This window comes from Henckelia pumila, chromosome 1 (assembly GCF_033568475.1).
Source record: "Henckelia pumila isolate YLH828 chromosome 1, ASM3356847v2, whole genome shotgun sequence".
Lineage (NCBI taxonomy): Eukaryota > Viridiplantae > Streptophyta > Magnoliopsida > Lamiales > Gesneriaceae > Henckelia > Henckelia pumila.
The window spans coordinates 81,197,907-81,224,171 of record NC_133120.1 but is presented as its reverse complement, the minus strand read 5'-3'; the positions used below and the strand labels follow the sequence as shown (position 1 = coordinate 81,224,171).

At 34.7% G+C, this 26,265-nt stretch overlaps 3 protein-coding genes across 3 annotated transcripts; 2 read left to right on the top strand and 1 right to left on the bottom strand.

Annotated features, from left to right (window-relative positions):
- Positions 1-424: 424 nt before the first annotated feature.
- On the top strand, positions 425-3,232 carry LOC140890527 (uncharacterized). Its single transcript, XM_073298381.1, has 2 exons — positions 425-734; positions 1,930-3,232. The coding sequence occupies exons 1-2, from the start codon at positions 522-524 to the stop codon at positions 3,085-3,087; spliced, it is 1,371 nt and encodes a 456-aa protein (XP_073154482.1). The 5' UTR covers positions 425-521; the 3' UTR covers positions 3,088-3,232.
- A 2,820-nt stretch (positions 3,233-6,052) lies between these two features.
- On the bottom strand, positions 6,053-7,170 carry LOC140875504 (uncharacterized). The gene has a single exon (XM_073279206.1). It carries the CDS (start codon positions 7,075-7,077, stop codon positions 6,379-6,381), a length of 699 nt encoding a protein of 232 aa, XP_073135307.1. The 5' UTR covers positions 7,078-7,170; the 3' UTR covers positions 6,053-6,378.
- A 12,836-nt stretch (positions 7,171-20,006) lies between these two features.
- Positions 20,007-22,001, top strand: LOC140874881 (transmembrane emp24 domain-containing protein p24delta5-like). Its single transcript, XM_073278347.1, has 4 exons — positions 20,007-20,285; positions 21,122-21,334; positions 21,482-21,558; positions 21,692-22,001. The coding sequence occupies exons 1-4, from the start codon at positions 20,076-20,078 to the stop codon at positions 21,834-21,836; spliced, it is 645 nt and encodes a 214-aa protein (XP_073134448.1). The 5' UTR covers positions 20,007-20,075; the 3' UTR covers positions 21,837-22,001.
- The last annotated feature ends 4,264 nt before the right edge of the window (positions 22,002-26,265 follow it).

Below are 26,265 nucleotides of genomic sequence, written 5' to 3'. Positions count from 1 at the left end.
TCAACAAACCTCAGTATTTAATAAAATATATAGAACATTGTTGCTTTGGTTCTTTATATTCGGATTTTCGAGATTTTATATTATTTATATTTAAATTTATATTATAAAATTTCAAACTTATTTTTTTTTTAATTGAGAGAGTTGATTGGTATCAAAAAAATCAATACTAAATATCGTCTTATTATTATTATTATCATATAAACAAACTCGTTCAAAAAAAAATAAAAAAAATAAAAAAATAAGAGACTAAGATTAGATTTAGAATTACATCATGTAAATAAATAAAAAAAGGGTAACAAACATATCAAAATTACACTTTTCCCTCTAAAATATGCAAGAATAATTAAGTTAAATTTTAAAGCAAAAAGGAAAAATGTAACAAGATTCCTTCCCCATATACTTTTCAACCAGTTCCATGCTCTACAACTACAAGGATAGCACTTGGCTCATGCCTCATTCCTCATTCCTCTTCCGTCCATCGTGGTTCAATTCATTGTACCTGGACATCATCGTCCCATCAAATGCTTAGACTTCACACCTTCAAGCCCTTCAATTTTTGCCGAACATTTCCTACATGCGGCGGCTTGAATTTTAAAAATCCTAGAATCTCTTGCATTGGCTGCAGCACCAGGCTTCCAGCTATCATGGCTTCCGCAGTATCCACCTCCGTGCCTACTGAGCAAGAACCCGTTTCAACTCTGGACGGATCGATCCAGAAACCACCTCCTCTGCAGGTGATATGCCCGTTTATTTGTTTAGTTTTTTCCTTGTTTTGTTCGATGGGCATTTTTTTATGTGGGTTTTTGGTGAACCCTTTTGATTGACTTGCGCAAGATTCATTTTTTTTTTTTTTGGATTTGGTTTTGTTCTTTCTGAACCCTAATCATTGGGGTGTTGACTTTGATTGAGTGCAAGAAGTTATAGTTGTTGTGGGAGACTTTGCGGAGTTCAATTTGGGGAAATGGGTGGTAAGTAATCGGGAAATTGTGATATGAGAGTATTGGAATTTGGAAGCCTAATGATTATCGTGAAAGTCTGTCAAACAATTTTCAGCATCCTGAGTGTTACAGTTGAACATAATTGCATGCCAAAAGGAGAAAAGGGGAGGAAAATACTTTCAACTAGGAAAGTTTGTAAGCATTCCTTCTTCATCGAGAAAATTGGATGATGTCTTTCATTTTCGGTGATCGTTAGCCAACCAGTTCCTTCTCCAGTCTTGTCTATGATTTGAATTCTGTGACTAAGAGATTTCCAGTCGAAGTTTATATATTTTGTTCACACCAGTTATTGATTTCGTTCTGGTGTCAAAATCTTCAAATATATGGCCTACTGCATTTTAAAATTGCCGGTCGGTAAATTCATACTTTTCTGATATGTTTTAGCACGATTACAACAAATATCCATTTGATTGGAGATGTTGATGGTTCGAATTTTAAAAAGGTTCTGTTCAGTGTTGGAGAGTTTGAGAGATGAATCGACACAAGTCTCTTGCTTTCGGGTTGGATCACTTGCCTGTTTCAATATTCAATTAAGTACACATTATTTTCCTCAATTATATGTTTTTGGAGTCCTCTTATACTGAGGAGGATGAACTTCTGAGAAACCGTTAGGCGTTAGTGGCTTCCTCATCTTTGTAGCATTCTTGTGAAAGTGTGATTGCCTGTTTTCATGAATTTTCTGGAACCAAGCATTTATTTTTTTGCGATTTGTAGACTGTTGTTGGTGGAAGCATGTTGTTTTACTATGTAATTTTAGCTAGCTTTTTTATGTGATGCTATCTTCACTACATGCTCAGAAGATTCAGTTTTCTGTGTATTAGGTTATAGCTACGAAATACTGTTGTAAATCAATTGATTATAACACGATTTTCTGCAAATTAATCTTGATGATATTTGATTCGATATTTCATATGGATACCACCCTTTTTAGGTTGCCAAGCGGTTGGAGAAGTTTAAAACCACAATTTTTACACAAATGAGCAGTCTTGCCATCAAGCATGGAGCTATAAACCTTGGACAAGGCTTTCCCAATTTCGATGGCCCAGAGTTCGTCAAAGAAGCAGCTATTCAAGCCATCAGGGATGGTAAAAATCAATATGCTCGTGGATATGGAATTCCCGATCTGAATTCAGCTGTGGCCGAGCGTTTCAAGAAAGATACTGGCCTCGTGGTTGATCCTGAAAAGGAGGTCACCGTCACATCTGGATGCACTGAAGCAATTGCTGCCACAATTTTAGGCTTAATAAATCCCGGTGACGAAGTTGTTCTCTTTGCTCCGTTCTATGATTCGTATGAAGCTACGTTGTCCATGGCTGGTGCTAAAATAAAGAGCGTCACATTACGGCCCCCAGATTTTGCTGTCCCAATTGATGAACTCAGAAAGATTGTGTCGAAAGACACACGAGCCATCCTGATGAACACTCCGCATAATCCAACGGGGAAAATGTTCACTAGAGAAGAGCTCGATTCTATTGCCTCCCTTTGCATCGAGCACGACATACTAGTATTCTCTGACGAAGTTTATGACAAGTTAGCCTTCGAAATGGACCACATTTCCATTGCATCACTTCCCGGTATGTACAACCGGTCCATAACCTTAAATTCTTTGGGGAAGACATTCTCCTTGACGGGCTGGAAAATCGGTTGGGCCATAGCTCCCCCACACTTGACCTGGGGAGTGAGGCAGGCACATTCTTTCCTCACTTTCGCAACGTCCACCCCGATGCAAAATGCCGCTGCGACGGCTCTTAGGGCCCCAGAATCTTACTACGAAGAGCTGAGAAGGGATTACATGGCCAAGAAAACTATCCTGGTGGAGGGTTTAAAGTCGGTGGGATTCACAGTTTTTCCATCAAGCGGAACGTACTTCGTGGTGGTGGATCACACTCCTTTTGGGCTCGAGAACGACGTTGCCTTTTGTGAGTATCTGATCAAGGAAATTGGGGTGGTCGCGATCCCAACGAGCGTGTTTTATCTGAATCCAGAAGATGGGAAGAATCTTGTGAGGTTCACTTTCTGCAAAGATGAAGGGACTCTGAAAAGCGCCGTGGAGAGGATGAAGGAGAAGCTGGTGAAGAAGAAATCATGATTATGATTCAGGGACCGAGTAGGTTATTTGTTTGTCGAACGGAAATTTATAAGGGTAAACTATTAATCATATTAAGGTAATGTTTGAGATTGCTTTTGAGCTTTTCGGTGTTCAAACATTACATAATATTATTGCACTTCAACTTCGTAGAGGTTTTGTATTGTTTGAATTACTTTTGTTAGGAGCAAACATCCCATATGTTTTATGGAACTAAGATGAAGATCACTTAAATGTTCAAGTGAGATGGGTTGATGCGGTCTAGATTAATGGTGAAAAATAATATTTTTGATATAAAATTAATATTTTTTTTTATTATCCAATTTGATAATAAACACGTATTACCGAGAGTTTTTGTGAATGATCGATATATCTATGCTCATTAGCAGGTCAACTTCTCGTTTCCTTGGAGGCCTGTGAAAATGTATTTATGTAATTTTTTTTTAGAAACTAATAAGTTCCCATAAGACACGGCTTGAAAAATATTTTATGATTTTTTTTAAAAATATATATATATATAAGTTTTGTTATCTCCAAATTTCTCAACATATTAGCTGGTATGTGTATGTTATAAATGGTAACAATAGAATTCAGCTCAAACGAGAAGTCCATAAACTTCATGTGTATGCTGTTTCTTGGCAAAATTTCAGTCTTATGGGACATATAATAATTGTTAGTCTTTTCATTCATGTGTGCGTCACCATCAATTTCCGTCCTCGGAATATATTTTATTATAACTAATTTCAGGTCATTTTCAATTTTTCATCAAAGTACTTTATTATATATATCGATTCCGGATATGTAAATAAGAATAATTAAATTGATTTCCGTGATATATATAATTACTGGGCTGAATAATGAATTACAATTGTAAATTACGCAAAAGACTTTGTACTTTATAAAAAAAATCAATTCTAAATATACTCGGACGTACAATACTTATTTTATAAGTTATAACTGAAAATATATCTTTAAATTGAGTGCTTTTGGTAATTTAAATATTTCTAATAGACAAACTATAATTGATTGCTGAATTATTGTTACAGGAATCAAACTAATTATAATTATCTATATAATTTATCAGAAACATCACGTGCCTTACATAGACAATTTAACCTGTTTAATTTCCAATAAAATATTATAAAATTATATTTATGAAATTCTTAATTTTGTATACCACTATTGGCATATGTTTTTTCACGTGATATCCACAAGCCAAGTCCACAAAATGGTGACACCAAAGAAATAAGTGAATTTATTTTATTTTTTTATGGATGGACGGTTTAATCCCACATGATATGTTGGTAAAAATAAACTTGAAATTAAATACTCAAATGGATGAATGGGCAATCATATTTTTGTAGGTCATAAGATTAATTTTGCCAAACATTAAATAATTCAATGGAGAAGACCAAGTACAATGTAAGAAAAACATATTGAAATGGAACTCTGCAAATGTAATAAAAGAGGACGACTCCATGTGGAAAATTGATCAAAACCAAAACCCTTCAAATAATAGTTCGAAATTTTGCCCCTTTAATTTCAGCTTTATTTTTAAACTATTTGTTTTTTTCGTTAATACATTTCGTATAATACAAATCACCAGAATTATTAGAAGTGTTCAAGTACTGCGGTTTGTAATTTTACATAAAAATTCGACCGAATCATATTATATCGATTTTACAATATTTCAAATAAAACCAAACCATGATTTTTTTTTATAACCAAACCATAAATTTCAGTTGGTCTAGTTTGGATGATTAATTTTGATATTTGAGTTTCATTGTGAATTAGGCAATTAGTATATAAAATATTGGTTTACATATTTTGCAACTTATAAAAAACCTAGTTTTTTTTAGTGTGATTATGTCTATTTGGATCAAAATCTACAATAAATAAATTTTGGCTCATTTGCATTCACCTTCCCTCCACTTTACGCATTCGACAATTACCTCTCTTATAAAATCTAAAAATTATATCATGCAAGAGAAGTGAATGTCAAAAACAAAAGTGTAGGGGATCAGGTGAATACAAATTATCCAATAAATTTTCCATATAATTGGATTGTTACAAAATTCACTAATAATATAATAAAATACAAGCTAAAACTCAAGGAAAATCTTTCTATATAAAAGAAAAATCATACTAAATTAACAAAATTATTACATAACCTTTTTTTATATATAATAATGTAGTAGGCTTGTATTGATTTGGTTTGATTTATTTTTATTACCAAATCAATTTTTTCGATTTGATTGATTTCAAAACCCATTCAAACCGTGATAGACTGAAAACCGATCCAAATTAACCATGCGGTTTGGTTTTGATTTAACAGTTTGGTTCGATTTTATGATTTTATCCCGTTATTACATCTTTAGCCGTTATCTTTCCTTTCGTACACAATTTTAAGGCCAATATTTATTTTATCGTTTGTTGTGAAGGATAACACATTGATTGATTAATAATCATTGTTTTATTCAATGCTTGGCTCAAGTTCTTCCTAGGATTGGTGTCATGCACCATTGTTTAATCCAAATATAATGATTTAAAATCCTTATATTATTAATCCATCGTCATTCAATCCATAAACCAAACAGTATTATTAATTATAATATGCTTTAAATGAGATTTAATTAAAAGAAGTTCGGGTTCGAATCAATAAAAAGTTGTTGCCATGTGAATTAAATTAATTAAAGAGTTTTTTTTTTTTTGAAATTCTTCAATCTTATTTAAGAAGCCTTTTATATCCCATAAAGTATAGATGAGTTGTAATTCAGCCGACCCTTTATGATTATAGAGAGAGTACATATATTTAGAATTTATTTTTTTAAAAAAAAAAACTTAAATTTGAAGTTTAAAAAAGTAATATGTTTAATTAATCTCAAACTTAAATCAAATTATTCTCACCATGAAACTCATCAATAAATATAAAATAAAGTAATTAAACACAACAAAAAAAAAACACGAATTTAACTTATAAAATCACATCATATATTCCAGATAACCGATGTGCCTAATAAATACATAACATAATACACAGGAATTCACATGGGGGAGGCAATAAATATGTCCCCTTCTTGTGAAATCCTTTAAAACTTTACACTAATTTAAACTCAATCACCACTAAATATATTAAAATACAGAGTACGTACGTAACATATGAAATCTGTTTCCTGTCAATAATAATGTCAGTGTGTAAAGATCTTAATGCCTTCAAGAAATAAATTGAAGATAATCGAATCAAATGAATAAATAAATAAATACAGTACTTGTTGATGAATATATTGATGATGATCAGCAGAAGCTCCATAATCTGATATCGTTATCCTCGTACGAATCCTCCACCATCAGCGGATCAAAGAACAACCCATCTACCATGTCATTGTACTTGGGGGAATCCAAGTTGTACCAGCAGCTGGAAGCCATAGCCATCATGTAATCTTGCTCATGATCGGATACAGACGATGCCGCTAATGAGATGGGGTCATATTCGATCTTCATAACATTGGAGTCGTAGTAGTAGTTATTTGAAGAAGACGAAGAAGAAAGAGACGGGGAGGAGTTGGAATCATTCATCCTCGATGCTGATGATGATGGAGATTGTGGGCTGGGATTTTTATAAGAGTTTTCAAGAAACGTGGTATTGGCCGCCGCCGCCGCGGCGACTCGTTGGATGGACTTAGGGGACATGGCTGCATTATTATTATTATTATTATTATTATTATTATTTTCAGGGTTATAAAGATTTTGGTGCAGAGCTTTGGAGAGTGGGAAGTTTAGGTTTGCAGAAGAGCCCTTGAGGCACACAAGTGCGGCGTCGTAGGCCCTCGCGGCGGCTTCCGGTGTCGAATAAGAGCCCAACCAGATTCTTGTCTTCTGATTTGGAGCCCTTATTTCAGAAACAAATGATCCCCAACTCCTCATCCTCACTCCCTTGTACTTCTTTTTCGAGTTTTTTGTTGATGATGGTATCTTGCTCTCTGCCTTCACCATTCTTGCAAAAAGATTAATGCAATTCTTTTTAGTAAAATCTCTGGCTTTTTTTTTGGAGGAGGGGGAATGCGAGTGGTGATCGAGTGATTGTAAAGGGGAGTCTGATGAGTTGATATTTATAGATGCAGAGCTTTAATTTAATTTAGAAAATATTTAGAAATATCCCTTCAGTCAAAGTATAGTATATATGATGATGAAATATATATAATACTTTATTAAAAGAAAACATATGTGTACAATGTAAATTAATTAGTATTTATTTTGCAATATTGGCTGACAGATAGTATCCAGTAATGTTCTGATAAAAGAATCAGATTTCATTTAGTTCACATGAAAATGACTTCTCTAACCGCATTGGTAATTAATTGAGAACAGTACTGTATTTGTGGTTGTGATGAATTTGACTATTTCTAATCTCTTTTTCAGTTTCAGTTAAAGGTTTTTTCTGATGTTCTTGATCAGCTTCGTACTATTTAGGGGTAATATATGTTTTTTTGTGGTCCAATAAGTTGATCAATTTTTTGGTTTTGATTTATTAACTTTTCAAAATTTGGTTTTAGCATACTAACTTTTAATTTTCAGTGATTTTGGTCCAATTACTGACGCGGCAGCTAGACACGTCATCATTTTCCGATGTCACGTCAGAATTTTATGGTACCACATCAGCAGTTGGACCAAAATACTCGAAAACTAAAAGTTAGTGTACCAAAACAAAAATTTTAAAAATTAATGAACCAAAACCAAAAAATGAACAAGTTAATAGACCAAAAAAATATTTTCCCTACTATTTATAACTTATTTCTTCGATTTATATACAACTTTATATATATAACACTGATATTTATTTATTTTTCGAAATTATATATAACACTGTTAGTACAATTTGATATATATATACATTATAAAGTATATCCAATCAATTCATCATTTGATGCAAAAGATATATATAGTCTTTGATCAAATTGGTTCGATTGATTACAAGACCGAAATCAATGTTGTTTCAATTGATTCAATCACTCGCATTAGATATATTTTGGACCAGGTGAACATAATTTTGTGTAAATTTTTAGGTCGACCAGTGTGGTGGAATAGAATTCAAACAAGCTAATTACTTATCCGCCGATTATGGAACTGGCATTTTTATTTTGAATATCGATAACATAATTAATTGAACAACATTATTTGCGTGCGTGTGTATGATCCACAAGTATAGATAATAACCTTGAGGTTAGGGTTGTAATCGAGCCAAACCGAGCTGAACTCTTGAATGTTTGGGTTTGACTCATTTATAATCGAGCCGAGCTTTAGCTTTATTTAACGACTATATTTATGACTCACGAGCTTATTCAAACTTTAATCAAGCCTAAACGAACTTAATAAATATGAATATAAATTTAAATATTCATTAAATTTATAAAAATACTAAAATTTATATTTAGATAATATAATAATATTATTAAAACTTGTAATTTTATTCTAATAATATATTTTTATATATTTTCCACAAAAAAATATAAAATCTATAAATCAAATATCAAAATATTAGTTTTTCATTTAAGAGTTGACTTACTAGCGAACTAACGAGCATGTTCACGAGTTAACTAGCTGTGAATATCATAAAGCTCGAGCTTAGTTCGTTTATCTTAACGAACCTTCTTAAACGAGCTCAAACGAGCCATTATCGAATCGAACTTTGAATAACTCACAAACGGCTTGGTTATTTTACATCCCTACTTGAGATTTATATATATAATTTGAAAATTGGTTGTGAACCATATAAAAATATTGGAATATACCGGTCTGAAAACAAGGGATAACGACTTATCCTAGAAGATACTAGTATTCAAATTGTATTAACATTGTGCTTCATCAATAGATATCTCGTTGAGTTAATGCTTTATTCTAATTCTCGTTCGAGTCACAGTTGTGCATAAGGTTCATAAACTAAAATGTATACTAATTATGTAGCTATATTAATTCAATGAGCATTGCACTATGCTCTGTTCTTCGATTTTACAAGGTTCATGACTAAGCGTCAAATTTCGATTATCTTGTGGAAATTTATTTACATATTTATATATTGTAGTCAGTGATTCACCGCTCATTGGGTACTGGAAAACACCAATATCCGATTAACTTGTTGTGTGGTAAATACGTACAATATTTGTAAGGTAGTGTTTGAGAGAGCTTCAAGGAATCACTTCTCAGCTTCTTTTTCACAAAATTTTGAAATTTTGTGAAGAAAAATCTAAAAAGTGTTTATTAGACGCTCTCCCAAACGCTACTCTCATTCATGTGTTGTTTATTTATATAATAGCAAAACCATATAAAAATTCTATTTTGACACTGTATATATAAACTGTGGGGGCAGTACTGGAAAACTCTAAAGAATGATACAATTTCAATTTGCTAGCTTCCTCTAAAGGTGGATATATCTATAAATGTGGAATTTGGACCGAGTCTTCCTCAGAAAATGGGAAAATAATTGACCAATTGAAATGATATATCTCATAATTAATTAATTCTGTTTGGAGAGTAACATGCCGAGCATGTATGTACGTCGGAGGATTGTCAATTTTTTCAAAGGCCAACAAATCTTGCTCAGAAAAATGAAAAAGGGGAGACTTTTAATTAATTTTTGGTTGTCAGTAGTCTGGAATCCATATTTACCATCAATACACCATAATTTGATTATAAAATACTTTATTATTAATCTACATTTCTTGTAACACATGCCAAGTTATCCCCGAAAATGACTTGACAAGCAAACAATCAAAATAAATTCTTGTACAATAAATTTCAGAAATTGATTACACCTAGCTCCTAGTGCAGAAGTCATTAGGCCACATGGGGTGGCTTATAATCAATCTCATAATTATATTAATACTAATTAATACTATATATAAATCAATCAATTTATCTTAGACTAAAGTTTAATAATAATGATATTCTATATATAGTTAATCATATTTAAACATCCTGAATATTCTATTACAATAGGCGTGTACAACATAGGATTCCGTCATTAGCAGCTTCCCGGAGTGTTCTTTGTGTTTGAAAAACTTATTAAAAAAGAATGCATATGTGTGTATGTGCATGTGCATGTACGAATACAATAGCGGCTCCAAGTTATTAATTTGTACGTGAAAATGCAAAACAATAAAATAAAAAATAAAAAATCTAGTCTCGATACATGTTAATCATGGTCTGAGTCTAACTTTATACCAAAAACTAGCTCAAAGAGAGAGATTGTATGTCCAAGATCATATATATAACTTCTAAGAACTTAATTCAATCGATGTAGAACATTTAACATGATTAACTCTGCATTTATAGAAATCGATTAAATTAACCATAGATACGTGTGTGTAAAATGAAATGTGGTAATATAATAGAAATTTTCAATTAATTTCTGGACAATAAGATGTTCACATAAATATATATAAATTTAAGTAAAATGAAGTGGGATTCAAAAATAGAATTATTAACCCTTTGGATAAGAAAACAGCTTGTGCTTCTCTGTCATGCATGACAAACAAAAAAACGCGTTTTCGGGTCCTTATCTTTCTTTATCATCTGAATCTCTCTCTCTTTTTCTTTTTTTTTAAAATATATATATATATATATATATATTATTCAGTCTTTAATTCAGAAATCAAGGTACAGAGGAAAAAGCGATCGATTAATAATAATTTAGATTTGTATTAAAATATTGATGAATTTTGTGAGGAAAAATGCAACTGTATGATGGGCCAAGAAGTTTACGTCTGCATGGATTGACTTTTCGTGTTTCAAATTTTTGCTCAAAGTTGTTTGTTAATTTTATTTTTATAGGATTTTGTATGCGATTCTCTCTTTGTGCCACGGTTCAAACACTAAAAAGAAAATATGTCTTTTGCTTTGAAAATGCGATTACACGCATAAGAACGTGGTGATGACAAAATAGCATTTTTCCATGTGGGGTCGTTTTAAGGAATTAGTCCAGAAAAATGTTAATTGTTACCAACTGACGGATAGTTGATCTCATTTTGAATCCCGAATGTGTATTCATTTTTTCTAAATATTAATTACGACGTATGTAGTGTTGATGTATGTACGTAGTATACTATATATACGACACTTATTAAGTGATATATTATGTACATAATGCTACATCAATTTCTATCGAAAACAGAATTAAAATGGACAAAATTTAAAAATACGTGATTAACATTGAAATTAATTAGACGAAAACGACCAAAGTCGGATGTAGAAAGTAATACACAACACCAAAATTACAATTTTCTGCCATGTCCATGTATATATTTCCCTTCAATCATTGGATATGGGAGAATGAAGGAATCGACCTTTGTAGATTGATTTATATCATGCCCATATATATATGTGTGTATATGCACACATATATATAACAAAAACTCTTGTGATCAGAAGGTCCCACGAGTCAATTTCATGACACGAATCTCTTAATTGGGCCAGTTATGATAAATTATTACTTTTTATGCGAAAAATATTATGGGTCACCGGTCAATTTCGCGAGACAAATCTCTTAATTGGTTCAGTCACGAAAAAGTATTACTTTCTATGCGAAAAGTATTATTTTTTATGCTAAAATGCTAAAATAGATAGAATTGACTCGTCTCACAAGACACCTACTATATGTATATATAAAAACACACACACACACACATATATAGGGATAATTGCATATGCTAGCTCTGTAAAATCATGAAATTGCTGAAAATCTTCTATTACTATTAACCCCTTGTGTTTTGAAATTTAAGCACAAAAGCCCCTGAAAACAAGTACGGACAAGAGGTTGTGTGTTTAAAATTTGAACACATGGGGATGTATTTTTTCAAGATTATAAAAATACAGAGAGCTAATAGATCATTTTTTTTTCATTGGAAATTTTTAGCAATCTCGGTATTCATTATTCTCCTCATTCTATGTCCTAGGTAATTATTTAAAAATTGCAATCTCCATTCTCATTGTGTCATATATGAAATTATGGGGATTTCTGTAAAATATGGTATGGTATATATACATACATGTATATGTGAACATTAAATATTTGAGATAATTGGAGCATAAATAAAAGCACTATTTGAAGCCGCGTTGATTGAAAATTTTCAAACAAGTTGCCTGAAATTAATGTAAGGCTCTCATCTCCTCACAAAAACATCGGGTCGAATCTATCAGAGTAATGCAGTGTAGCTAGGGTCGGATCACTTTGAAATTTGATATATGATAGGTCCATATATCTTTTTTAGTTGTTACGTTCCATTGGGCGAATTAAGATTTCGTTTCCCTACCTAAATAATTCTTGGACGAGCTACTAGTACATATGAAAATCATAATTTTATGATATCATTTTGTCGGATCTTAACATTTTCGAGCAATTGATTCAGTCTGGATCTAATTAATTCGTGAGTTTCAGAACTAATTAAAGCAAGTCGCTTCTGAGATCATCTCGCGAATATATATTTGTGAGACGGATCGAAGTGGTGCATATTTATAATGAAAAATAATGTTTGACGTAAAAAGTAAGAGTAACACTCCTGTGAGACGGTCTCATCCGTGAGACGGGTCAACCCTACTCATATTTATAATAATAAGTAATATTTTTGACATAAAATATAATAATTTTTAATGAAAAACTCATATAGGAGATACGTCTCAAAAAAATGACCCTTGAGACTGTCTAATAAAAGTTTTTGTCAAAAAGTAATATTTTTATATGAGTCGGGTTAAACCGGAGATATCCGCTTCACAAATGAGATATGGTTTTACAAAAAATTTTGTGATTTGTATGAGATAATATTTTTGTATTGAAAAGAGCATAATTTTAAATCATATCTACTCCTCAAACTAAGTACTTCTAACTAATCTAATTTCTTACTCATATGCTTTGTGCGGACGTAAGGGGATTTTTTTTATTGGTTGATATAAAGCTTATAATATAGGATATTAATTGTAGAGTAACACTCTTGTGAGATGGGCTTATCCGTGAGACGGGTCAATTTTACCTATATTTATAATGATAAGTAATATTTTTAATATAAAATATAATACATTTTAATGGATAACTCATATAAGAGACTCGTCTCAAAAAAATGACCCTTAAGACCGTCTCATAAGAGTTTTTGTCTTAATTGTAACGCCCCAGATTCGATAATTGTTCCCATGGTATCAAGACAGATCTTTTCAGCGTGCTTATGTTCTCACTCACACACACCTTGAGAAACTTTTCAGGTGGTCAGCCATCCTATAATTGCCCCCAAATCAAGCACACTTAAATTTGAAGTTCTTATGCGATGAGCTACCTGAAGAAGATGCACTTTCGTGATACGAGTAGTACATATCAAATATTTTGTATCTCTCATTCAATTGTAGGATCGGTTCATTTATGTCATCCATCGTTCACTCATTGGTGGAATTTTTATCTTTCAGATATTAACCACGATATTGCAGACCATATCCTTAAGACATTTGGCTTCGGATGTCACATTAATAGTCCTTGAATAAAATTATGAGTTTTACTATTAAAAAAAACTTCTACACTAATCTGATAAAGAAAGATGTCAGTAGGTAGCTCTGGAAAACCTTTTTATTTATTTATTTATCAACAACTATCATATTTATTACGAATGAATGTCACCTTTGAGACACTAAACATTTCAATAAATAAAACACCAGTGCAAAATTCCATGACTAAACCGTATACTCTCAAGTTACATCGAAGAATCTTATACGTAGAAAACGATAAACCTCACGTTTAAGAATAAATATCGATCAAAAGCATCGGGCAATCAAATTTACCAAATGATAATAAAATGATACAAAAGAAACACTCATTAATATATATACCATATGTCTCTTAACATGTACAAGTGAAGATTAGGAAGTTGTTAAAGTACTTGTAAGGAGTATATTTATTATAAGTAACCAAAACAAAACAAAAATGGCTGCGGTGAATTCGTGCGAATTAAAGGACGCTCCGTACGTACCCTCGAGCGCATTCAGATTGATGAAAGGACATGGCAATAATTTAGAGTAGGGCTAACTAAAATTCATTGAATTGAGACACAGATTCCAGCTAATGCCAGAACTATTTTGTTTTTTTTTTTTCTTTGAACTATGAGCTATTATTAATTATTATTTACGCCATTGTTCGATTTGTAAATCTAACGATAGGGCCAAAAAAAAAATTACAATAAAGGAAGAGTGGTGCTACATGTATTTGTCAAAATCTCGGATTATTGTTAGGTGTGTCTCTCAAAGTTAAATGGATCAATCAAGAAAAGCTTAACTGGAAGCATTAAGAGCATAATAACCAAAAACTGTTAATAGTTGTAACAGTTAAGAAGTTGGTTACTATTCTTAAGCTTAAGAGGCAGTTGGACCTTATCCTGATTGAGAAGATTTTATCTTAGAGGAATCAGTTATATCGAGCTGGTATAAATACTCTATAGAAGGAATAAATCAGAAGGATGGGAGAGCAATCAAAGAAAGAAGAATACGAAGGAAATCCAAAGGGAAAGAGATCACAAAAGCTGGAAATATTTCTCTGAGTTTTCTGGTTTTTTCTTTGTGATTGTTTTTGGATCGAAAAGCTTTGTATTCAAATACTTGTCTTGATCAATAAAGAGATTATCATTCCTCCCGTGGATGTAGACTCAACAAGAGTCGAACCACATAAATTGATCTTGTGTGTTCTTTCTTGTTCTTAATTTCTGTTCATCGTGGGAATTGTGTTGTATGTTTCTGAGAATCAAAGAATTGAATTTGTGATTAAGTTCAACAATTGGCGCCGTCCATGGGAAGCGAACAAATTCTTTGAATTCGTAATCGGAAATGGTAGGAATGAAATTCGACATCGAGAAGTTCACTGGGGTAAACGACTTTGGGCTTTGGAGAGTCAAGATGAGGGCTATCTTGATCCAACAAGGGCTTGCTGATGCTCTTCTGGGAGAAGAATCGATATCGGGAGATTCTAAAGAGAAGGCTCAGACTCTACAGAAAGCATTAAGTGCGATTATACTGTGCTTAGGAGACAGGCCACTGAGAGAAGTAGCAAGAGAGACGTCTCCAGCTGCTATGTGGTCTAAACTCGAAAGCCTCTATATGACCAAATCATTGGCAAATCGTTTATATATGAAACAGAGATTGTATTCTTTCAAGATTGGTGAAGACAAGTCATTAACAGAACAGATAGAAGTCTTTATAAAGATTCTGGATGATTTGGAGAACATCGAAGTGAAATTGGAAGATGAGGACAAGGCACTGATTCTGCTAAATGCTCTTCCAAAATCCTTTGAAAATCTAAGAGATGCCATGTTGTATGGCAGAGAGCAGACCATATCACTTGATGAAGTACAATCAGCTATACGGGCAAAGGAACTCCAAAGGAAGATTCATCTTGATTCTCAACCACAAGGTGAAGGCCTAGTGATACGTGGAAGAACAGAGAAGAGGTCACAAAAGAACTTTAAACCAAGATCAAGGTCCAAGAGTCAATCAAAGTTTAAATGTTTTCACTGCCATAAGGAGGGTCATTATAAAAGGAATTGTCCAGATAGAAAGAAGAAGCCTCATGACAGAAACGAAAGTGATGGAGAAGCCTCTATGGTATCTGGTGGATATGAGTCTGCCGAAGCCTTGGCAGTAACAGAACACAGCTCATCAAATGAATGGATTATTGATTCAGGGTGTTCATTTCACATGACTCCTAACATGTCTTGGTTTGAGGATTTAATTGAATCAGATCAAGGCTTGGTCATTCTAGGAAACAACAAATCATGCAGAGTTAAAGGGGTAGGATCAGTAAGATTAAGGATGCATGATGGTAAAGACAGGTTACTCCAGGAGGTAAGATATGTTCCTGAACTTAAGAGGAACTTAATCTCTCTTGGTACCCTGGAATCAAAGGGTTATTCATTCAAGTCAGACAATGGAAACTTGAGAATTCTAAAGGGATCACTTGTAGTCATGAAAGCCAAAAGGATAAATTCCTTATATATTCTTATGGGAAACACTGTAATTGGAGGATCTTCAACAGTTCAAAGTGGAAATGATTTGACACAGCTATGGCACAAAAGATTGGGCCATGTCAGTGAAAGAGGATTAGCTGAATTGGCAAAACAAAATCTATTGTGTGGTGATAAGATTCAAGAGCTAGAATCTTGTGAATATTGTATCTTAGGCAAAGCTAAAAAGGTTCAGTTTCACACAGCAAAACACACAACAGAAGGACCTTTGGATTATGTTCACTCGGATCTTTGGGGGCCATCCTCAACTCCTATACTCATGGAGGTGGAAGATACTTCATGTCTATAATTGATGATTATTCCAGAAGAACTTGGGTTTACATACTTAAGACAAAGGATGAGGCACTCCTTAAATTCAGAGACTGGTTAGTTACAGTGGAAAACAAGACAAACAGGAAACTTAAACATCTTAGAACAGACAATGGTTTGGAGTTTGTTTCTGAGAAGTTTAACAGATTTTGTAAGGATAAAGGGATAACAAGGCACAGGACAGTACCTGGAAATCCTCAGCAAAATGGAATAGCCGAGCGCATGAATCGAACCTTATTGGAAAGAGTAAGGTGTCTTCTACTTAGTGCTGGACTTCCAAAGTCATTTTGGGGTGAGGCAATCTCAACTGCCTGTTATCTGATAAATCAGTGTCCTTCCAGTGCATTAAAGTTCAAAACTCCTATAGAAATGTGGAGAGGAACTCCTGCTGATTACAAACAACTAAGAGTGTTTGGTTGCTTGGCGTATGCTCATGTCAAACAAGGAAAGCTGGATCCAAGAGCATTAAGATGTATCTTTATAGGTTACCCTGATGGTCAAAAGGGCTATAAAGTATGGAACTTAGAAACCTCAGGGCCAAGATGCTTTGTGACAAGAGATATAACATTTGATGAAGGCAAGATGGCTTACAAACTAAAAGAAAACCAGCCTGTATCAAATGAAGGAGCAAACAACAAATTACAAGTTGAGGTGGAGCAGGAAAAGGGTGTTGAGAACAGAACAGATGAATCAAGTTTAGAACATGAAGAACATGATGTGGATACTAGCTCATATATGCTAGCCAGAGATAGACCAAGGAGGGAAATCAGAATGCCTAAACGTTACATACAAGATGATCTAGTATCCTTCGCTCTAAATGTATCTACTGGTATAGACAGCTCAGAACCAACCTCTTACCAAGAAGCAATTTCCAGTAAACAAAAGGATCATTGGGTCACAGCTATGAAAGAGGAATATGATTCACTTATCAAGAAAAAAACATGGGTACTGGTACCTAAACCAAAGGATCAGAAAGTAATAGGATGCAAATGGGTGTTCAAGTTAAAGGATGTCACTGGACAGGATACTAAGGTAAAACACAAGGCAAGACTAGTTGCAAAAGGGTTCACTCAAGTGGAAGGAATAGATTTCCATGAAATATATTCACCTGTTGTGAAACACTGCTCAATTAGGATTGTGTTAGCCTTAGCCACACAATGGAATATGGAACTGGAACAACTAGATGTTAAGACAACATTCTTACATGGAGATCTTGATGAAACAATCTTCATGGAACAGCCTGAAGGATATAAGGTTTCAGCTCATAAAAGTGAAGTTTGTCTTTTGAAAAAATCACTTTATGGCCTCAAACAGAGTCCTAGGCAATGGTATCGAAGATTTGATGAATTCATAACGAGCATTCAGTTTAAAAAAAGCATCTTTGATAGTTGTGTGTATGTGAAAAAGGCTGGAGATCAGATTAAAACCATACTTCTGTTGTATGTAGACGATATGCTGATTGCTAGCTTAGACAGGGAAGATCTTGAGAGTTTAAAAGGGAAATTGAATTCTGAGTTTGAAATGAAAGAGTTGGGTGAAGCAAAGAGGATAATAGGAATGGATATTCAGAGGAGTAAAGACAGGAAACTGTTATACTTGAATCAAACTTCATATATCAGAAAAGTGTTGATCAAATTTCATATGCATGAATCAAAAACAGTGAGTACACCATTAGGACAACATTTCAAATTGTCTATAGATCAGTCACCAAGTAATGAGGCAGAGGCTCAAGACATGAAAGGTGTTCCTTATGCAAATGCTGTTGGAAGCATAATGTATGCAATGGTATGCAGTCGGCCAGATTTAGCCTATGCCATAAGTGTCATATCAAGATTTATGGCAAATCCTGGAAGAATGCATTGGGATGCTTTAAAGTGGACTTTGAGATATTTAAAAGGAACTGATGGTACTGGATTGATATTTAGAAGACAAGATGATTGTGAGCAGTTTGTGGAAGGCTATGTGGACTCTGATTTCGCAGGAAACCTAGACACAAGTAAATCTCTCACAGGGTACATCTTCACTCTATTTGGTTCAGCAGTAAGTTGGAAGGCAACTCTTCAATCGGTTGTGGCTTTATCCACTACTGAAGCAGAGTATATTGCTTTAACAGAAGCAATAAAGGAAGCAACCTGGCTTAAGGGAATCTTGACAGAACTTGAAATTGAACAAAACCAACTAAAGGTTCATTGTGATAATCAAAGTGCCATTCACCTCACAAAACATCAAGCCTATCATGAGAGGAGTAAACACATTGATATCAAGCTACACTTTGTAAGAGATGTTTTGAATAAGGGTCAGATTGTTGTAGAGAAGATACACACAAGTGAGAACCCTGCGGATATGTTAACCAAGTCATTGCCACAAGCCAAGTTTAGGCACTGTCAAGATTTGGTTAACATAGGAGAAATAACTTAGATCTCAAAGTGGAGGAAGGTAATCAACTTGTGAAGACAAGGTGGAGATTTGTTAGGTGTGTCTCTCAAAGTTAAATGGATCAATCAAGAAAAGCTTAACTGGAAGCATTAAGAGCATAATAACCAAAAACTGTTAATAGTTGTAACAGTTAAGAAGTTGGTTACTATTCTTAAGCTTAAGAGGCAGTTGGACCTTATCCTGATTGAGAAGATTTTATCTTAGAGGAATCAGTTATATCGAGCTGGTATAAATACTCTATAGAAGAAATAAATCAGAAGGATGGGAGAGCAATCAAAGAAAGAAGAATACGAAGGAAATCCAAAGGGAAAGAGATCACAAAAGCTGGAAATATTTCTCTGAGTTTTCTGGTTTTTTCTTTGTGATTGTTTTTGGATCGAAAAGTTTTGTATTCAAATACTTGTCTTGATCAATAAAGAGATTATCATTCCTCCCGTGGATGTAGACTCAATAAGAGTTGAACCACGTAAATTGATCTTGTGTGTTCTTTCTTGTTCTTAATTTCTGTTCATCATGGGAATTGTGTTGTATGTTTCTGAGAATCAAAGAATTGAATTTGTGATTAAGTTCAACATAATAGTAAAATTGAGTATAATTGATATAAATATCGATGCACAGATATACATTTTACCGTTCTTTCGTAAAATTTGATTTGGGTTGGGGATGTGAGTCAATATTTTAATTAATATATTCAGGAGAAATGGAGAATATCTCCTCAATTTGTTGAACTACCAGGCATGGGCTTTCTGCAGGCTAATAAAAAAAAGGGGCTGGCCCATATAGGATCTGAAACGACTCTTTTTGGTAATGTTACGGGTTTCACAAGTCCAGGTCCACGTAATGTATAGTAATTCCGGCCCAATAAATTATTCGAGACAGCCCAAAGAAAGCTAATGCCAAAAAAATAGAGCGCGTGGGTAAACTCCAAGTCCAATGGCTCCCTTGTCCGAACTGGAGAACCTAGTCAAACAAAAGGCTCGATTTGATTGGTTGACGTGAAACTTAACTGCGTGGCGCCAACACTTTGACACCCCAATCCCACTCGCATTTACTCGCGCGTTTGCTCACTTCCACTACAAAAGCTTATCGAATTCCCCTCTCCTTTTCACTCGAACCTATACGGGCTGGCTACACACACACACACACACACATTCTAACATATAATACCCAACAAAACGTGCTTTTAATCGGAAGGGTTTATTGGGAATGAAGTTGGTGGAGGCAGCGGCGGTGCTTCTGGTGGTGGTTGTGGTGGCGCCGGCGGTGCGTGGGTTGTGGTTGGAGGTGCCGAGTACGGGGACAAAGTGCGTGTCGGAGGAATTACACAACAACGTTGTCGTTTTGGCTGATTACCACTCCTTCTTCGGACAAAACGATGATATGAATTTTACCGTCTCACCCTCCATCTCCGTTAAGGTTAAGCATCGCTTTCCCTTTTACACCATGCTTGTTCTGCGTCTGTTTGGAGCAGAACGGATAATTGAGTGATATAATTCGTGCGTTGCTTTGATCTTCGAATCGTTTCGAACCCTTTTGAGTTTTCACTTTTCAGTACTCCTCAGAGCATTTCTTGGAAAAAAAAAATTTAAAATCTTTTTGTGTGATAGATTTGGTGGAAATTTACAAAATATTACGCATGGCCTAAACAAAATGCATAGTGGTTGTGATTCGTAATGACACTTCCCTTGACTTTGTGGCATAACAGAAATTAGAAACATACATTAGGACGTGAATTCTAATTTCTGGTTTGATTTGTGTTTTAAGGCATTGTTTGGTAAGTAGGATAACACATTGATTGATTAATCTTTACTTTGTAAGCATTCAAGTTCTTCCATAATCCAGATTAGTGTCATTCACCATTGTTTAATCCAAGTATATTGATTTAAAATCTTTATATTATTAATCCCTCATCCTTCAGTCCATGAACAGTTTTCCATGAACCAACGGTGCCTTAGGTTTGGCATGACAAAGACAATATCTTGCTTGATACAATAGTAGTACACATAAACAAAGAAAACTATGGTTGCTTTGCAGTTGGATTGCCTGCTCGCCAACATCGGTGTGTGTATAACAATTTTCAGAGTGTTTCAAGACTGGAAAATGGAATTTTTCTGAATTTGGGTTCAGTGTGCAAATCTATAGCTCATGCTCTTGGGGCACGACACGGTCGCAACTTGCGACAGTCTTAAGCCTTACAAACTCATTTTAATTTGTCTCTGTCTTAACTCTAATTCTTTTATTGTGCATCTTAGGTTACTTCACCGTATGGAAACAATCTCTATCACCAAGAAAAAGCCTCTTATGGTCAGTTTTCTTTTACTACAACTGAGACTGGCAGCTACACGGCGTGCTTTACAGATGTTGGAGAGCACCATGGAGGTAAAACCGTGACCGTGGGCATTGACTGGAAAACGGGAATTTCTGCAAAAGATTGGGACTCGGTGGCAAAAAAAGAAAAAATCGAGGTTGGTTTACTTACTTCTCATCTGTGTTTTATGCAATTGTCTGGATTGAGGATAGTTGATATCCGAGACATTCTTGTAGTCTCTATCACTCTTCTAACTCTCCTTTTGCATTCTCACGGATCATATATACATTGCATATGTTTGTAGGGTCTTGAACTTGAGTTAAAGAAGCTGGAAGGAATTGTGCAATCAATCCGTGACACTATGAATTATATGATGTCTAGGTAAATTTCCATGGCTAAAATCGATTATGCCTTTTCCTTTCTTTTACCTGTTATTTCATCGAGTGGGACGATTTACTGTAATATTCGAGTGGGGAAAACTTACATTTGAAATATGTTCGGTTTTCTTGTGCAGGGAAATGGATACGAGGGCAGTGAGCGAGACAGCGAATGGTAGAGTGGCTTGGTTTAGCATTATGTCTCTAGGCATCTGCATTGTGACGTCAGTTTCGCAATCGTTGTATTTGAGGCGCTACTTTAGGAAGAAGAAACTAATTTAGAGTCGAAGAAGTAGCACCTTTTTCTCGGTTTATAGAATTTGCAGTTACATGAAATTTGGGAGGAAATTATTTGTTCAGTGATGGATTTGGGGAAAGTGATTTATTGGCTGAAACCTCATTCGTATGAAGATTCTCTCCTTTCTTTCATAATAATTCATTTGTGCCTGTTATAATTCAAACACCAGAATAAAACCAATACCGTAAACAAGTTTCACAGCATCAATCAAGAACAAGAACGAAAATGAAAACAGGAAACGCAAAAGGATTTACTTGGTTCGGATTATCAACCAATCCTACATCCAAGGTTCTGGGATTCACCCATATGAATTCACTATGAATCAATCAACGTTCGATCGTTACAATCCCCTTTCAATCTCAACACACGAATAATCAGAAAGAACGGAACAAAAAACAAAGCTCAACACTACACTAGAATCAATTCTTGATACTCATAGCTCAGCTGATAGCTAACTCCAGAAATGACCCTTGAATCAAGGTGAGCTGCTGTTGTTTTTCTTGGGATACGATTGAGAGAGATGATGAAGAAATCAACAGAGAGTTGCTTCGTGTATCGTTGTATCTTTTGATCTCAAAATACCCTTTTAAACCAGATTAACCGCCAAGCAACTAACTTAATGACCAATTATAACCATTGGATCAATATTAGTCTTCAAGATACATATTATCCGTTGATCACCAACTAATTCAAGTCAACTCTAGTCTTCACAAATCTCCACCTTTGACTGAATAGATTGCACATAATAAATCCAGCTGAGATCCCATAAACATGAAGTTACTTTACTCCATCATGTTGAGCATACTCAATGCATGCTCAAGTTTGCTCACTGCTACTACTTTTGTTAATATATCAGCAGGATTGATTATAGTATCTATCTTCTGGACTTTAACCAAACCCTTAGAAATAATGTCTTTTACAAAATGCAATCTCACATCTATGTGTTTTGTCCTTTCATGAAAAACTGAATTCTTGGACAAGTGTATTGCACTTTGTGAGTCACAGAAAATGGTGACACCTTTCTGTTCCAAACCCATTTCAGAGACAAAGCCAGTAATCCACAAGCCTACTTTTACTGCTTCAGTTAGGCTAATATACTCTGCTTCAGTGGTGGATAACGCAACCACACTTTGCAAGTTAGATTTTCAGCTTACAACATTACCTCCAAGAGTAAACACATAACCAGAAATTGACCTCCTTCTGTCTAGATCAGCTGCATAATCTGAGTCACAATACCCCATGACTTCACATGTGTTTGAGATTGATTTTGAGTATTTTAGCTTTAAATTCTTCGTCCCTTTTATGTATCTCAGTAGCCACTGTACAACTTTCCAATGTTCCCTACTTGGTTTACTCATGAATCTGCTTACAAGACCCAAGGCATATGTAATATCTGGTCGAGTAGAAACCATCATATACATTATACTACCAACTGCATTAGAGTACGGAATATTCTTCATATGAATAGCTTCTAATTCTTCTTGATCTCCTGAAACTGCCTTCAATTTAAAATGAGCACCAATAGGTGTGCTCACTTCCTTTGCCACTGCCATATTGAATAGATTCAAAACTTTGTCTATGTACTTCTCTTGTGACAGAGTCAAAGTTCTATGCTTTCTATCTCTTCTTATTTCAACTCCTAAGATCTGTTTAGCAGCACCAAGATCTTTCATTTCAAACTCAGTGTTAAGTTGATACTTTAACTTCTGAATTTCCTTTAGATCTTTACATGCTATGAGCATGTCATCTACATAGATCAATAGGTATATGAAACACTGATCATATAGCTTCCTGTAGTACACACAACTATCAAATTTTGATCTAACATATTTTTGCTGTAGCATGAAATCATCAAGACGTTTATACCACTGCCTGGGTGACTGCTTCAAGCCATAAAGAGTTTTTTTCAGCAGACACACTTTTCCAGCCTGAGGATCTATCTCAAAACCCTTTGGTTGAGTCATCAAAATCTCTTCTTCAAGATTTCCGTGTAAGAAAGCTGTTTTTACATCCAATTGTTCAAGTTCTAAGTCTTGAATTGCTGTTATGGCCAATAGGATTCGAATAAAGGAATGTTTCACTACTGGGAAAAAAACTTCATGGTAGTCAATTCCTTCTATTTGTGAGAATCCCTTAGCCACTAATCTTGCCTTGTACCTGGGTTTTTCAACTCCTGGAATTCCAGATTTCTTCTTAAATATCCATTTGCAACCTATCACTCTTTTATCCTTTGGCTTGTTTACTAATATCCAAGTGTTGTTCTTGATTAGTGATTGGAATTCATCTTTCATAGCTCTCAACCATTTTGCACTGTACTTGCTTCTCATTGCCTCTTCATAGGTTGATGGTTCTTCCAGATCCATTAATTCTGCTACATTGAGAGCAAAAGCTGTAAATTCGGATGATGCAAACCTTGATGGTAATCTGATATCCCTTCTGACCCTATCTCTTGTGAGCATATAATCCTCCAGATGCTGGTCCTTATCAAGGTCTTCACATTGTTCATCTCTGTTTGCATCTAGAATGTCAGTATCTCGATGGGTTAACTGAGTTCCAGAATGTTTAATATCAGAGAGATTTTCTGGCAGATTATAATCAGCTCCACCTTCTTCCTTATCCTCATTGCTGCAACTTTGAAGCTGTTCCCTGTCACTCAAAGTCTGCTCAGCTTGTTTAGAGCTGGCTGAGTCTAGCACATTTATATTAGTTTTGTAAAACTCAGATTCATTAAAAACCACATCTCTATTGATAACACATTTAAGTTCATCTAAAAGCCAGACTTTGTAGCCCTTAATTCCAGTTGGATAACCAAGGAAAATTCCCTTCTTTGCTCTAGGATTTAGTTTACCTTGGTTAGCATGAATGTATACAACACAGCCAAAGATTCTTAGATGTTTATAATTTGGTTTTGAGCCTGACCACATAAATTCAGGAACCATAAGGTCAATGGCAGAAGAAGGTGATAGATTAATCAAGTAACAGGCTGTTGAAGCTGCCTCTGCCCAAAATTTTGGTGGCAGTCCACTCTCACTAAGCATACATCTCACCTTATTCATGATGGTCCTATTCATGCGTTCTGCAACTCCATTTTGTTGTGGTGTGTATGTACAAGTTTTATGTCTAATAATGTCATACTTAGAAAAAAACTCATCAAACTGATGGTTGCAAAACTCTAATCCATTATCTGTTCTAAATGTCTTAACTTTATTTCCAGATTGGTTCTCAACTAAGGTTTTCCATTCTACAAACTTACTAAACGCTTGATCCTTAGTTTTCAAGAAATAGATCCAAACATTTCTAGAATAATCATCAATTAAAGAAAGAAAATATTGACATTTTGATAATGATTGAGGTACCTTAGGAGATCCCCAAAGGTCGGCATGAATGTAGTCCAACGGTGATTTAGTCTTGTGAGTTGCTGTGCTAAATCTTAGCTTATGAGATTTGCCAAGGACGCAATTTTCACAGAAATCCAGGTTACTGATTTGTTTGGACTCCAGTAGATTTTGCTTGCACAGTTCTTGCAGACCTTTTAGGCTCATATGACCGAGCCTTTGATGCCATAGAAGAGTATCATTCTTATCTGATATAGATACATTGATTTCAGAAGATAGAGTAGATCCTTGAAGTATATATAGACCTTGCTTCAGAGTTGCCTTCATAATAACCAGTGAACCCTTTATCACTTTGAGAGTACCTCCTTGTGCTTTATATCTCAGTCCCTTTTGATCCAAAGTACCTAAAGATATCAAATTCCTCTTTAGGTCAGGAATGTATCTTACCTCAGATAAGACCTTTACAGAACCATCCCACATTTTTATCTTGATTGATCCAACACCTTGGATTTTACAGGATTCATTATTTCCCAGTAACACATAACCAGTGTGTGACTCCTGAAAATCTGAGAACCAGTCTCTTCTTGGGGACATATGATAAGTACATCCCGAGTCTAGAATCCATTCTTCCTTGGGGTCATTTGTTGAGATGGTTAAAACTTCAGCATCCTCATATCCCTGTAGCACATTTGCAGTATCAGTGGCTGTGGATGTTTCCTGTCCTTGATTTATTTTCCTTAGAGGGAAAAATCTTCTTATGTGTCCCTCTTTCTTGCAGGACCAACATGTTCTTTTTGGTTTTGATTTGGATCTTGACCTCGATCTCCATCTATTATTCAAGTCTTTCCTCTCAACTGATCTCCCTCTCACATTTAGACCTTCACCAGTAGGCTTTTGGAGTCTACCATTTGCTCTCAAATCCAATTCTTTAGAATATGATGCCCCTGTCACTTCTTCAAGTGTGAGTGTTTCCCTGCCATACTTCAATGTATCTCTTAGTTGATCATAGGCTTTTGGCAGAGAATTCAACAAGAAGATCGCTTGATCTTCTTCATCAATCTGTACATCCATGTTCTCA

What these genes read in the sequence shown, in the direction of transcription:
- LOC140890527 (XM_073298381.1), top strand. Translation starts at nt 522, where the DNA reads ATGCTTAGACTTCACACCTTCAAGCCCTTCAATTTTTGCCGAACATTT. An exon ending in AGAAACCACCTCCTCTGCAG is followed by an intron (nt 735 to 1,929) that starts GTGATATGCCCG and finishes CACCCTTTTTAG; the next exon opens with GTTGCCAAGCGGTTGGAGAA.
- LOC140875504 (XM_073279206.1), bottom strand. Translation starts at nt 7,077, where the DNA reads ATGGTGAAGGCAGAGAGCAAGATACCATCATCAACAAAAAACTCGAAA.
- LOC140874881 (XM_073278347.1), top strand. Translation starts at nt 20,076, where the DNA reads ATGAAGTTGGTGGAGGCAGCGGCGGTGCTTCTGGTGGTGGTTGTGGTG. An exon ending in CAAAAAAAGAAAAAATCGAG is followed by an intron (nt 21,335 to 21,481) that starts GTTGGTTTACTT and finishes ATATGTTTGTAG; the next exon opens with GGTCTTGAACTTGAGTTAAA. An exon ending in ATGAATTATATGATGTCTAG is followed by an intron (nt 21,559 to 21,691) that starts GTAAATTTCCAT and finishes TTTCTTGTGCAG; the next exon opens with GGAAATGGATACGAGGGCAG.